This window comes from Corvus kubaryi, unplaced genomic scaffold (genome assembly GCF_017639235.1).
Source record: "Corvus kubaryi isolate FWS band 111438036 unplaced genomic scaffold, C.kubaryi_AGA036_p1.0 135, whole genome shotgun sequence".
NCBI classification, from domain to species: Eukaryota; Metazoa; Chordata; class Aves; order Passeriformes; family Corvidae; genus Corvus; species Corvus kubaryi.
The window spans coordinates 5,581,974-5,597,842 of NW_024580669.1; the positions used below are offsets into that span (position 1 = coordinate 5,581,974).

The 15,869-nt window shown below is 40.4% G+C and overlaps 1 protein-coding gene across 2 annotated transcripts in view; it reads right to left on the minus strand.

Moving 5' to 3' along the window:
• FAM107B (family with sequence similarity 107 member B) overlaps positions 1-15,869 on the minus strand; it is a 59,308-nt gene that overhangs the window by 3,713 nt on the left and 39,726 nt on the right. For both annotated transcript variants that reach the window (XM_042053338.1, XM_042053328.1), the window contains 2 exons: positions 5,591-5,774; positions 1,445-1,598 (listed from right to left, as the gene is read on the minus strand). In XM_042053338.1, the coding sequence (XP_041909272.1) occupies positions 1,445-1,598; positions 5,591-5,718 (282 nt within the window). In that variant the 5' untranslated portion in view covers positions 5,719-5,774. The remainder of the gene's footprint in view (positions 1-1,444; positions 1,599-5,590; positions 5,775-15,869) is intronic.

A 15,869-nucleotide genomic window follows, 5' to 3' on the forward strand; every position in this document is an offset into this window, starting at 1 on the left:
TTGGAGCTCCTGCCCATGCAGAGACACTTGACATTTCCATGTGAGGAATGGAAATGCTCTATGTGGCTAGGCTGTGCAGTGTCCATCCAGCACAGGCTCACACATGGCACAGAACGTGGATTGCTTAGCAATCCTTAGGGAAGGCAGATGAGCTTGCAGAAGGAAAAAAAAAAAAACCTTTAGAAAACTAACAAAAGTGCCTGAAAGGAGCTTTTTTTTCTTTCTTAACAGACCAAGGTCTCCCTGATTAATGGGGACCACGTACAGCTCACCTAAATAATCTCTCCTTTGTCTCTGGTTCACCCACAAGGGACATGCCTTGTTTCCATAAATCACAACAATGTCCCTCCATGAGTCATGGTGCCAATTAATGCCATTCCTATGATGTTTACAAAGTCACAGCACTGTCTGCAATGGGCAGGCTTGTCCTCTTCTAAAAGAATTTTCTAATCTACATAATCTACGTTGGATGGCTCAGTTTCAAATTAAATCTTCCCACAAGCTGAACGATTCAAAGCTGGGCCCTTAACAGAGATTAGAAAAATGACAGGATGATACACTTAAAAATACAATAGCTTTCTCCAAAAATATTCTTAAGCCTAATTAAAAAAAAAACCCAACCTATAATAAAACCTAAATAAAACCTAAAACCTAAATAATGATTGGATTACATTTAATTTTTAATAGTAATTATTTGGTTTAATTGATTTCTATTGAGAAACACAGGAGATACTGATTTAAAGCATTTATTTATAGCATTCATTTATTTAAAAATAAATGCATTGCTCAATGCACAGTGACTTCTCTGATGAGCTGTTTCACTGTAGAGATATTCCCTCGCAAGCACAGGAAGTGCTTCCAGAGGCACAGAGAAATTTGGCTGGCCCTGTGCCTGGCAAAAAGCTTCACCACAAGGAACTCCAACTCCACATCATCTCCACACCCAGGGTCGGAGGGGAGGACCTTTTCTTTCATTTGAAAACACCAATGGGCTCACACATTTTAAGGCTATGAAAGATCTTTTTAAAGTAATCTAGTTTCTTACATAACGTAGGAGAATCAATTGATTTTCAAAAATTCATTAAATGTAGCTTTGATGCACTACAGCCTAACAGTCATTCTTAGTGGATCATAGTTAGACTACAAAAATTAACTAAATCGCCACAGCTTCAATGGTTAAATAGTGTCAGTGCTCCCCACACATTCCTGTTGCCTGGTGCAGGATTCATTTGACCAAAGGCAGACCCCATATGCAGTTTCTATACAGTAAGTGATAACGAACAGGTAATTAAAGCCTGTGATTTGACTTATCCTAAGAAATATCTGCATTTAATCAGGGGAAATATGAGAAATATTGGCTGCTGCTTCTTTCCCATTTACAAAGAGAGCCTCAGGTGAGGAGCTCAGATGCAGATGTGTGAAGGTCTGGTATTCGCCATCTTACCTGCTCCAGTTTCTGCTGCCTTTTCAGTAGCTCTATTTCCAGGTCTGACTTCTTCTTTTGTGCTTCCTCTTCTTTTTGTTGTTTAATAACTTGATCTCGTTTCCTTTTCTCCATCACCTTCTGTAGCTCTGGTTTATTCTGAGGTGCAAGACCCCTTCAAATTACATGGTGAGGAAAAAAAAAAGAGAAGTTTCAATTAGCAGGAATTCACACAGAATTGCAGGCAGCTTTACTAAAATTAAGTAGTTGCCTATTTAGATACATTGGGATATAAATAAATAATTAAAAGGAAAAAATATTCAGCCATTTGCCTGGTTTTTAATCAGTACCCTAAACTAGAATTTAAGCCATATAACCATCAAAGATATTTCCTTTAATGTGCATGCTGGTATTTCTCCTGTATAATTCATTAACTTTCATCTTTAGTCTTCACTGTATTCTCTCAATTCCAAAAGAATGGATTGAAAAAATCACCACAAATCAAGACACTATCAGAGCTAGGAACAAATTTTGGACAAGAAGAATTTGCTTGGTGGCCAGTAATTCAGAACAGCTGTGTTCAGACAATCCTGTGCAGGGTATCCTGTCCACAGAAGTTTGCATGGACAAAACTAAAAAGTGGTCTGTCACACCGCTCTGGGAAGTCATGGATTCACTCCTTTCCTTGAAAATGTAACTGCTTTACACATGCCTGGCTGTGAAACTGTTTCCAGTGAGAGCTCCCAGGCTACACTAAACATCACAAAGAGCCTAAGACAACAAAAATCCAGAATAAAAAAGTTGCTGTCACCTTGGAGACCAGACAAAGCCTGGAGGATTCTCCCTCTGATGAGCCTTTAGGTGCTACATGAACTGAATGTTTTGTTCAACACAAATTGTTTTCCAAGCCAGCTACTCCGGCATGAGAAAGCTCACTCCTTGGGAAGAAGCATGACGTTATTTATACAGGCACACACTTGGATACTCACTCCTACTTATTTTTGTGACTCCAGCTATTTCTTTTATGTCTGTAATGCTATGATGGTTTCAAAATTTGTTATAAAATCCTCCCTGTTATTCAGGTATTAGCGTAACTTAAGGCAGAGCAGAGAGATCTGAAATTTGTGTTTGTTATTATTGTCTTTCCTGTGAAGACTATTATGTGAAAGCATCCAGCGTTAAGTTTAATATCAACCATTTTGATTTTAACTTTAAGACATTCAACAACCTGATTAAGCTTTCAGAAAGCATATTTTTACCCTTCCTACTTGCTATATATCTGTGGTTGCCTAATTATTCATTAATATGCATATCTGACAGCATGTCCAATAAAACATTAAAATGCCATTTTATGGTGGCACCTAGGAATGACTCCATATATTATGCAACACTCTATCCCTGTACATACCCTGACAGTAAAATCAAATATTTAGCAACACCAAATGCTGTTCCCTATTTCTCGTAATAGATCTCATGGCCTGAGTGCAACAGAAGCTACAAGACTGTGTTTATATTTTATGTTTCATGCTATTTTAATTACATTTTAGCACGTAAAACTGAAGTCAGGCAGGAAAAGCTGGAGTCATTTTTTACTACTACTACTACTACTACTAGTGGATTGGTGAGAGCAGAGTCAGTGGAAGCTTCCACACTGGTGATCAGCAGTCAAGACAGCCACAAACCAGAGAGCAGCTGCTAAGTAACATTCTGTTGCTGCTTTTCTGACTAAGGGCGCACCATAACAAAGCAGAGGCACAGACTGATTCAGATGTGCTGTAACAAAGGGAACCTGCAGAAAGTACAAGTAATCTATCCCTCCATCCAATCAGGTGAGGGTGGCAGATCTGTAACAGAACTGTAATGTCAGTCCTGTTTCCACTCTCTTATGTAAAAATGAAAAGCACCAAACTGGGGGATACTGTAACTGGGGTCTTGTATCACCTCCTGGTGACTGTTCTGGTTAAATTACAAATCCTAAGGCTTTGATACAGAGGGAGCAAATTGTGTTACAACACAAGTTAGAGCTGCTAGGGTTAACACCTCTGGCAGGGACAGCACCAATACTCTGCAGAGCTGAGGCTGACTCCTAGTAAGTAAAAATAATTTAAGTGACCAGTGCCTTGAGGTAGCACCCCCTGAATCCTGGTTTGGTTATTTTTTCCCCCAAAACAACGACCCTTTCTGCCAAGTGAATAACTACAGCAGTTCAAGACCCAACAGACACTGCTCACAGTGGGCATGGAGAATGACTGGACCAGTACTAGCTAGTATCTTCCAACATCCATTTCTGGCTGTTCAGAGCTGATGGGTCCAAAAAGTGAAGCTGCCAATGTCTACACTGTGTCTTTGCAACAAAATAAACAGCATGTTAAGCAGACTTCTATAAGAGCACTGAAAGTCCTCCATACATATGACAGTTTGGTGTAACAAAGCAGAATACAGCCTAATATCACATTACTGAAAAGCCTCCTATCAGAGCCAGTACAGTGACACAAAGCACAGAAGACTAACCCTCCTCTAAAGGATACCAATTTTTCTGCTGGTGAAAATCCTCAAAGTACTTCATTTGTGCACCAATAAATAAGACTCTAAAATTAACAGCTGTAGCTAATCAAAATTACAATAAGAGAAGGTATTGAGGGCTGCACATTTTTTCTGTGTAATAGGATATTTTCCTAGAAGAAAAGAACTCCATACTATTTAAAAGTGCTTTATGCTTTCATAAACTTAAAAGAAAAAAAATAGTCTTAATTTATTGCAGCCTCCACATCCTCTAGATTAAGATCATCAGGAAACTTCAACTATTTTTCTTTCAATGACTATAAACTTCTTGGTGCTAGGAACTGACTTTGATGTTTAATCCCATTAATGAAAAATAGGACAAACACCTATTTAGGCCGGTTTCTTCCAATTCAGTTGGCATTCTGTAAAATATCTCTCCTTCTTCATCACTAAAGAAATGCTATATTGTGTATGCAATTCATTTAGAATTAAGTCTCTAAGCCCAGAATTTGTGAGGATTTTTCTATTACAGATAAAAAGACCCCTTCTTCCCCCAAAATACTACAATGCCTACAGATTAAAAGGAAAAAAAAAAGAGAGAGAAAAACTGCCATAATGTGACTCTTCCTGCCAAATAGAAAAATTCAGTTGTGCTGGAGTAGCCAAATTAATGACTTTTTATTCTTCTTTATCAAGATCCTGAGTCTCAAAAAGTCAGAATGGCTGCTACCACCAGCTTTCTGCTCAAATGCACTCTGAGATACTGTTCTTCCACTTCTATTTTACAGATCCCCACACTTTGCCTTTGGAAAATCAATTTTGGGTGTCTTCAATGCACCAAATCACCAAATGATATCATGGGTTCTGCTGGTTTAAACAAAGGAGCATCAACAGGCTTGGTGCCTTTTCTTCCACCAGGTCGTCTGGTGGCTATTTTGTTAATGTGTTTTCTAAATGACTTCTCTGTTGCTGAAGAGATCTCATGACAGAACTTCAGCTATTTCTGGGCCAGGTGCTCGTGTCTCTGAAGTTGATGAAATGGAGTCATGGTTGTTTACATCTCTAAAAGCAATATATAGAGCAACAGCTGTGCATCCCATCCCAGAGAGGAGCAGGCAGCATTTGCAAAACATACAAAGAAACACTTGTGCAGCTGCATAGCAGGCACCAGACTATCACACTGCGTTGTGAGACAGATCAAGTACAGTTTCATGTGAAATAAACTACATGATTTCTGTGATTTAAAAGTGGCCTCATAAACTCAGCACACTGGGAATGGTGAAAGCCCACAGATTTTATCATCCCGCTGTTAACAGCAAAATTTTGTCAAATACTTGATAATGTTAAGAGTACAAGACAAATTACAGTGCCCAGGTAATCCATATGAAAGGTAATACGGGAGAACTGAACTGTTTCCTCTCAAAACTGACCCTCTGAGTATTCACAAAAACTAAAAGAGAAGCCTTCTAGAGCAAGCTTTTGCACAGCAAAATGAAATTCAAACAGAAATAAATGCCACAGTTAAGAATCACGAGTCTTGCAATTTACAAGATCTGAATCAACAGTGCCTGCTGGGTTTTGGGTACAGTGTCATTTTGATGAAACTAAAACTCAAGCTGGGTGTTTGGGGTGGGAGGGTGGCACAAGTGATTTTTAGACTCTTACCTTTTCTGATTCATAAGCAGCTCTCTATGGAGATCTTGATGATTCCGGGATGACTTCACAGGATTAATTAATTTCTGAGGTCTAATTAATTCTGGATTGTCATCATCTATGTAGTCTGGTTCAGCCATAATCTTTCTTGGAATGGGAAATGGATCTTTGGGTTCAGTATCCTTGTTCACAGTATCTGTAAAACGGGAAAAACTGTTGTGAATCTACACTGAAAGGCCTTTTAAAGATGTCCTAAACCACAAAGGCAGCATATTACGTTGGCAACACTCATGCTTTTCCTGGGTTAGTTTTGTCTGTAGAAAGTAAAGGCTCTCAGAGCAAACACCAGTAGCATTTTATAAAATAGGCAGCAATTTCATAACAATGACATCTCCAACAGCCTTCATTCAATAACCTGGAGACAGTTTCCCCCATTTTAAGAAGAACTTGACAAATAATTTAGGTTGTGTGTGAAGATCCCTATTGATTTTAATAAGCCTATTCAGATGAAACATTTTTGGATCAGTATTACTGAGACCCTAAAGACATTTTAAACACTGATTATATTAAATACTATGAATGTGTATCAAAAACAGAGTCTCATTTTGTGCTGTCAATGTCATGTCAGCTGTGGGGAAAACACCTCTGTGGATAAGCAAGCCCTGAACTGTATCGCGAAAAAGCTTCCATGTGGAAATTGCCAGATCTGCAATTGTTGTGATGGGGGACTGGTTTCTACGTGGAAAAGCAGAGAAGAAAAAGCTAGGTGAGATTATTTCTTAAAGGCCATATTTCACCCAGTGAAAATCCACAGAAATCCACTGACCTGAAGGCAATGAATTGATGATTTATTTAATTTGGAAAAGTGGCACTTTCCTATCCTGCTACAGAAAAATTACCTACATATCAAATCACAACATTTTGAATCAACAGCTGACAAGTCAACTATGGTTTTCAAATAATTTATACGTGACCATTCATACCCCTTTCCATTCAAATGCACCAATCACAAGATGATCAGCATTCAAAACAAAGCACATTCAGGAAAAATCTGTCTCTCTTCACTGTTGTGAAAACCTGCACATAGAATTTGCAGTTGTCAGTTTGATGAAACGTTGGCCCCTCAAACAGACCCCAAAAAATAATCTCACAGCATGTGGGTTTACAGAGAAGAATCAATGGGACATGAAAGAAAAGACGAGAGGCTTCCGTTCTCCTGACTGGCAGAACAGCTGAATGCTGCACACTGTACTCACGGGGCTATGAGACAAATCAGAGAATCACTGGGATTTGCCTTGCTTTTTCCAGTAAAAGCTGAATATGTGCTTTAATTTAGATCCCATTGTTACCAGCCCTTCCCTTCCTTTCTCACCCCATGGGCTAAAAATCCTATGTTCAGCCACAGATTAATCCCTAAACTATTTTCTTTCAGTAGGAATCTAATATTGTTGCTCAGGTCTGATCAAAATCCACTTGATATGGCAAAAAGATTTTCCCTTAATACTTCAGTACATTAAAACTGAACAGTACCATCATCACCCAGCTGCAGCTGCTTACAGATGAGGAAGCAAAACAACATGAAGTTTTCAGCAGATGCAAAAAAGATACTCTGGATTTGAATGTGTCCAGTGGACCTGGCAGAGACCTTTCAGCTTCTTTGAATGGATGATGTGAACTGTGTTTTAGTGGTGCTCCATCTCACACACCAAGTTTCTGTGGAGCAACTTCAAGGAGAAACAGCTCACCAGTGTGAGCTGCTCTCAGGGTGGCTCCTTCATGAGTTCTTCAAGGCAAGTTCATATGAAGCATTTTTGAATTCTGTAGGAGTGTCAGGTCTCACAGAGACCTGTGAAACTACTATAAAAATTGTCCACAGTTCAAAACTGTGGAAGTGCATTGTTGTACATGGCAGAAACCTCGTACTGACACTGATCATGCAATTAAAATACTTCTCCTGTCACCCCTTCAGAGTCCTCCCTGCTTCAATCAAGCAACCAGCTATTACCACACACGCCAAATATACGGGATCATTGGAAAACAGGTCAGAAGAAGCTTGGAAGGTTTCTAATCCAAGCTGCTCCTGAGAGCAGGAACAGCTGTAAGAGGAGAGCAGGTTGCTCAGGACATTTCCCAGCAAGACACTGAAGTTCCCCAAAGCTGCATAGCCTCTGTGGATAGCCCTTCACTCCTCTTCACAGTGGCTTTTCCTTAAACCCACATGAACCTCTAGTTTCAACTCCAGCCTGTGGCCTGTCACTCTCCAGCCACACACTCTGGTGAAGAGTCTGGCTCCATCTCCTTGGAAAGCACCTCCCAGGCACAGGGGGCTGCTGTTTGGTCCCCCCAAACCTCTGCTCTGGGCTGAGCCAGCCCAGGGGTAGGGGTCCCTCAGCCTCCACCACAGCTCATCTTGGGGGCGCCTGGCTAAACTCACATCTCAAATCCCTCACTGTTGAATAGCATGCCATATAAAAACAAAAAACAACCCCCAAAACCCCTCAAAACACACCACCATGATGTTAATAAAACATTTGAGAGGTCGATTCTCTTAGCACATATTGTGAATAAACTAGCTGCAGTTCTCTTCTCATTTCATACTTCCTCAGTGTTAACATCAGGCTTATTACAACTAAAACAACTAAAATATTACATATCCAACCTCCACCCAAAATAAACCTTCTCTGTAAATATTTGTTTTGCTTTACTACTCTATCAGTTCTGTTGCACTGATGGGCCTGTGAGTCTTCTAGAAGCCATTTATCATCAACAGCCCTCTGTTAAAGTAAATCCAAAAATAACCTGCTGCTTCTTCAAGATAATTCTTGTTTGCTTAGGTGAAGATGAAAAATGCAGAATTACTCTACAACTGCCATAAACAATGTACAATTTTCTTGACACAAGCCCCTGAAAACCAATTTGATTCAATCATTTCTCAAAATGTGGTGCAGTATTTTGCAGCATATCGATTTGGCTTGAGCAAGCCCTTAAAGTGAAGTCTATTTATTCTTCTTTCTTCTGTCCCATCACTATTTTTAAAACATGTATTCAACTCAGAGGTCAGGAATCATGGTTTCCTACTGTAACATGAGCTCTACTAGCAGCAAACATGAATGAATAAAAACTCCCCTGGGAAGAGAAGTCTTTCCATGTGTGATTAAGCTGCAAATTACTTCAACTAGGATTTCCAAACAGAGCCAAGGACACAGGGCGCCCAGTTCCCACTCAATGAATTCTCTCACACCCTCTGCAAACCTCAGCCTGGCTGCAGGCCACCGACAAAGTCCTGCACAGTCACTGTGTAATATTATATGCAAACAATACAATGAAGATAAGGTGATCTCTACCCACACCCTGTCAAAGCTAACATTTACAAAAGCACAGGCAAGTTTCACATAAAAAGGAAACTGAGGCACAAAGGATTCACCACACCAAGGGCAGACAGAACAGAGCAGTTTATCCCCAGAGTTTCATTCTGAGGTTCAGGCTCACACCAATCAACCAGTCAAGCTCGATGACAGAATCCCTTAAAAGTCCTTAAACAAGTTTAATCAATGTTCAAGCAATAACAATTAAGACATTATTAATTCCATGAGTCTCTAGTGCTCATCACCACAAACGTCACAGCCCATAAAGCTGCTTTCAGATCATCACTAGGTGCTACAGTGGGACATTAATAAACCAAATAATCACTTAGCAGGAATATGCTGCCTGAAGAGCATCCGAGAGGCTCCTTTTAACCATCTGCTGTTACGTGATCGACTGAGAATGCACGATCCATTGCTGTGTTTCCTCGTTACCTTGCTCCAAATAAAGGAGATTTCGATTCAGGGGATGTTTTAGCTGAGCTTAGCTCAAGTTTAATACACCCACTAATTTGGCAGGTGCTTCCTAGTGCATTTGCTGAATTAGCTGTTGCACCACGAGCACCACAAAAGCATTTATCTACCTTAACTTGTCGTGCCTGAGTAACTCGCAGAGTCTTTGCCCACAACCTCTTTGGTGTATGTGGATTTTGATCCACAAAGAGAAAAAATAAACTGGGAATCCTGCATGGAAGAGCAATTTTAACTCCTCAAACAACTGCAAAGCAATTTCAACATCCCACTAGACCAAGAAAATGCCTCTGTAGAAAAATTACTTCAACTATCCTCCCAGACAGAAGTTTAATGTTTCCAGACAAAAAGATGCTCTTAGAGTAATCAAGAAGTACCATACAGGTACCTCAGCCTTGAAGGGCCAAGACCAAGCAGTCACATACTTGCAATTCTCTCATTTAATTTCCTTGGAGCGCAAGTATATTCAGGGAAAACAGAAAAGACCCTTCAAAAGTTTGTCCTGCTGAAGAGATACAACCAAACCAGAGCATGCCAGAAGTGTGAGTACATCTGGGGGAACATGTCCAGCAGATACCTTTGCTTCCAATGTTATTTATTTTTTATTCTATCTACAGAGGGTTTTTTTCCAGCAAAAGTCCCTTAATGGTAGTAACACTGGAAACACGTGTACAGAGAGAACTACAGACAGACACCAGTGTTTTTAACAGGTATCTTAACAACACCAGGTTAAGGATTCAGAAGCTGCCAGTTTTTGCTACAACAGGGTTCCCACGGCTTCCACAGGAGAAAGAAGTTCACAAAAAAAAACAACCCACCAAAACCGAAACCATCTCATGTCTATATGGCATTCAGGGAATTGTATTTATTTTCTATCTGATATTCTTCATACCAGAAATCACCCTCTACATATGGAATCTGAATATAAAAATTCCTGCGAGACACCATATATTTATATTATTACACATATATATGGCATTTTCACCCTTCAAATGATTCCCACAATTATTTCCAGCTGTGAAAGCAGAGGTAGAGTTGAGGCCCCTCAAAAAGCAGATAAATAAATGCCTAAAAATACCAATGGACATGAAAATAATAGACTATACTAGATCCAAAAGTTACATTAAGACTAAATTCACATTATTTCCTTTTTGCCTTAATAAATTCTTGAGGAGCACTAGCTCAAACACTGAATACCTCCTGAAGATTTTATTCTTGAAAAAGCTTCAACATCTGTTCTGATCTGTACTGTGAAGCATCAAACGCTATGTTTTAAGACTTACATTTTTAGCTTTTTAAACTATGGCACAGACTTGCAGTTTGCTACAAGAAACCCAAAGGCATTCTTTGGGAAAAAAAAAATCGTGTTTTACTCTCCCCCTTCCAATTTCAAGAGGAATTGAAATAAAAATTCTTCAGCATGTCTCCGCTTAGATGTTACATGACCAAGCACCACTTCTCATCAGCCAGCTTGGGCAGAAAGCAAAAGAGCTACTTAAATGCAGAGTGTGCTTTGCAGGCAGCACCTCAGCACTGTTTGCACATGAAAGCTCACGCCGCTATCGTCTTTATCTATATGCTCTCAGTGCAGTGAGAGGCACTTGACTAGAGAGATTTACTTGATTAATCCTTGATTATAGATATCATTAATAACTTCCCAACGTTCACCCTTTAATTCAAAGTAAGAGTTCCTGAAAACAGAATACAAAATACTCTTCCCAGCCAAGATGCTTGAGCCAGACACCAACAAAGGAATTACGTCTTACACTGTCTTTTGTGGCTGAAAGGGAGGATGGAGTTTGGGTCACAGCAAAACACAGACTGCCTTGGAGGGAGAGGGGAGGACCAGAGAGGTCCTGATGGCTGCAATTCCTCCCAGCCCCTCATGCTTTGTTCAAAAAGGCTGCCACTTCCCAGTGACAAGAGCTTTGCTCTAGATCCGAAGAGTAGTGTCTTCACCTGCCTCAAAATCAAACACATTCAGGGCAGCATGCACCTGGGATTGCCCCCTGAGTACTATCTTGCTACCAGGTTACTTACTACATTACTGTTCTTCAAAATTAACATCACAAGCCTTTTAAACCCTTTAGCAGGCATCTGGCTTTTGTTTACGGCTCCACACATGAAAGAGAAGAGCATCTTAGAAACTACCACACGTTTCTGCAAGGCCAATCTTACTCCTTCTTGTCATGCACTTCAAAATCTCACATCCCATCCCAAGGCTGACTAAGTTCTGTCCATCCCATGCCAGGACAGTTTAACTCACAGCACCCCTCTGACACCAGGTATCATGGCTTTAGTTAATGGCTTCATTAGTTCCACAGCTGCCTAAAGACTGACAGACCACATAGAATTCTCTCAGGAACAAGGGCTAACTTGATCAGGGCAGCCCAAAGCAATCTCAGTGATGTCAAGGATAGGGAAAGAAGCAGAGCTTGCTGGCTCCTAAAGCTGTTCCTGTTGTCGCTTTTGATATTAAAATGACTTAACCCACTCAAAATCTGACAGAGATCCAGTTAACACTCATTTTCTTCCCTTAAGTACTGCCGAGAGTAACATCAACAAAGCACAGATAAAACATCCACTAAATGAGAAACCAGAAGAAAGAGGGTCATTTTAAAGATGTTTGCATTGGCACTGACACCTAAAGGAAGGCAGAGTGCAAGATCTGGGGCAGTGCTCCACACTGTTACAATTCTCTCAAATGCAAAGAGCTGCTCATGGCTCCCATTCAATTTAAACAGCATCAGGCAGTCTCTGTTCCAGGACTTTGAAGTTCATTCAAGTCTTGGGTGTGGAGGGAACAGCCTTGACCCCCAGAGAGGCTGATGCCTGGAGAGCAGTGCTGGTGAGGACAGAACGGCTCCTTCCTCTTGGTCTCTAGTTTACTTGGGAAAGATGCAAAAGAAGACACAAACAGCTTTAAGAACGGCCTCACACCTTCCACTAAAAACCCCAGGAGCCCCAATGACAAGAATTTCCCTCAGCCTTCAAGATCTGCAAGGAAGCTCTCTGCCATTGGCTTTCAAACCAGCTGAAAGGATCAGCTCTAAATAGTTGCATTTCTTTCTTCTCTTGCTAAGTTAAAATGCTGAAAGAGCTGTCACTACAGCTGTGTAACAAGAGGCAGCAGACAGAAAGTGCCTCTCCCCTCCTACTGCAAGGAGAGGTCTGCACACAAGGTGCTTTAAGAATACTAAGAGAGGAGAAGATGGAGGCCTTCCAAAAGGTCCCCTTTTTGTCAGACACGGGCAAAACTCAAGATACTGACTTTCACTGCAACAAACTACTTAGCATCTAATTTTTAATACAGGCAGAAAAGACAGACACAGGATGAAGAGCAGCACTGTGAACAGCACTCATCTTCCCTAAGTCCTGGTCTCTGATCCACCCACTGTGACACCACAGTTCCAGTCTGGGACTAACAGCAGATAATGCACACTGTGCATCTTGTATCATTTGTCTTTCCCGAATTCCCTACATGTTTCTTAAGGACTTTATATTCCTCATACCCATTTTGCTAAGGATCCTGTGATTACCTAAATCCCAAGACAGGGCTGGGGATGTGGAAAGCCATTCTGATGGGAAGGAGAAGACCCAGTGTTTTGGACACCTCTCATCCAAAAGGCCCTAAGTGACTATAGTGCTTTTGACCTTCAGAATAACAGCAAGTCGTGCACACCCCACTGTCCTCTCAACTATGCCAGTCCTTCAAAAGGAATAAATCATGACTGGCAAAGGCACACAACTGAACATACACATAACTTTCACCAAAACACTACAAAGGTAGTTATAACACCACAGTAACATGATTTTCAGGAGATGATAATTGAAATTATGCCTCTTAGGAAAGGTACTCAGTAGCACAGTTTGCAACTAGATTAATCCCCAAAGGTAACAAGCAATTTATTTATACATGGGTCAACAGTGACTCGTATGTAATTCTGGAATGATGCATTTTTTAAGGAGATTTTAAGAGCAGAAAAGCAAATAAGATCAGTTTATACTACCTGTGGCTACAGTGCACCATCAGCATTGTAGACCCATCAGTGTGGGCCACGAAATTAAAAATCAGGACACGTTTGTTTGAATCAAATTTTACTACATTAAAACATGGAATTCCACATGAAAACTGAGCCCTGACTCAAAATCAGAAGTCCAAAGAGTGAGGGGAGAGTTTCTTCAGGGCTTCACTGAGGCAAATGTGAAGAACTATCAAACAGTGGCACCCAGTGGTAAAGGACTTTCTGCAAACAGGAACACGACAGAAAAAATTCAGGAGGGAGAAGGGGGAGGACTGCCCCAAATCCATGTTTATATACAAAAATACTGAACTGAAAGAGCAAACATACTAAATCCCCCACAATTTTAGCAGAAAAGTATTACTTCTAAGTCATTCTATTCGTGTAATCATCAGCATTAGAGGAAAGTGACTCTTCAAATACAAAAGGTTTAATGTGAAACAGGTATTTCTGAGGGAGAGAGGGAAATCCAGAGCAGCCAGCAGCCCCTTATCAATTGGGAGAGTGCAAACATTTCGAACATCTGACTTGAGATACCTAAAAGGAGACTGGTGAATCTTGAACAGCCTTAAAATCTAGTTCACAGGACTTTAGCAAGATTCTTCAAGGGAAGAGAGAAACATGGTGATAGTGGTTGTTTTTCCACTTGTTCTGTATTTTTTTCACATGATCTAGAGAGAAGGATTAGAGACTAATGTGTGTCCCAGTGAGGCCAAACAATGTCCAGGACCAAAGGGTGTAGGTCATTCTCCTGGAACAGGAATCCTCTTCTGGATGCTGTGATGATAGCAAGGACAATGGTGATGGAGGGTTCTAGCAAATATTCAACCAGGCAGAAGTTTATATCAGATATAAGCCAAAAAGGTTAAAATTACCTTTGATATATGTGAAAAAATTCAGAGCAAAAGAAGAGGCAGGTTACTTAGTAACCCTGTAAACATTACAAACAACAGCAAACAAACTGCACAGCAAACAAAGTTTTCTTTGTTATAATGAAATTAGGAAGTTAAAAAGCAAATGGAAGAGGAACATCTATAAATGGGAGAACGTGCCCTATATTGAGGTTGTTCTAACAGCCCTGTTCATTTGATTTTTAAGAAGTGAAGATTAATTGAAGCCTAATAATCATATAAGCAACAAGCCTGACAATGCTTTGAGAAATTTTGATGACTGAGTATTGAGGCTAGAAAAAAAATTACTTAAATAAGGAGCACATTTTTAAAGTGAGGGGAATAAAACCATCGATTTAGTAAAAGATTTGCGTTCAGCTGCACAGGGAGACCAAATTACAGGACCATAATTATTCCTTCTAGTTCTACAAATTTAAAATCTATGAGTGCAATTAATAAGTGTTTGCAAGGGGGTCAGAAGATTAGAATCTCTGCATTAATCAGGTAGTTATGCATTCATTAGCTACAGCAACAAAAATGAGACCAAGCAAGCAAAGTATTTCTCATGCTGCCTCAGTTACTCCAGTGCTGTAAATCCCCAAGTCTTGCCAAAGGAGCACAGCAGGACTGCTGAACCAGATTTTGCTCCGTGCCACGTGCTGTTCCTTAGGGCACAGCAGCATCCTGCCTGGAGTTAGGGCACAGCACGATCTGCTGAGCTGTCACATCTTCCCTCCCCTCTGGGGCTCTCTGAATGACAACTTAAAAAGAATGCTAACCACCCATAAAAGAAGGCCATTTGCAACAAGTTTAAAAACACTGACATAATGAAAACCACACAGTCCACTGCAGCTTGCCAGTTTCCTAAACAGACTCATAGGTAGTTATGTAAAAGTTAAGTACTTCTTCAGGCCAGGCAGATACGTATCAATTACCTGCCAACTCAACAACTCAAGTTCTTTTCATTTTCTAGGAAGAAACCCTTCTCCTAGGAGGGAAAAAAAAAAAAAAATCATCACCAGCAAAGCTTGCTTTTTTTCCTTCTCTTTGGTGACAAATGGCTCAGAGCAAGCATCCAGCCCCTGTTTTGATTTCTTAACACAGGGAGATTTTCTAGAAACAGACAAAAGGAAACAAAAAGAAGTAATTTCCTTAAACCCATTGCTATTCCAAACTAACACACTCTCAGCTTAATCACAGGAAAGAAATAAAACCTTCACCTCAAGGAGTTAGTCTTGGCTCAGGCAACTACATCCACATTCCAGCCTGCACTGTGTCCACAAAGAGACACCCTTCCTTGCCCAGACTTGTTTCATCCACTCTGAGCTGGCACAGATACATTTTAGTATGAGGCTCTGCACTGCAACTCAGCGGAAAAAGAAGCCACTACAAAGGAAAACAAGACCTGAAGGAAAAAGCAAAAATGAGGACAACCAGTAAAACTGATGACCAATCTTCCAAAAGTGAGGTAGAGTAAGAAATTTTTTAAAAAAGGCTGTTCCACACCCTCCTCATGACCTTAACCAAAAGCACGAAGCTCTAGTGG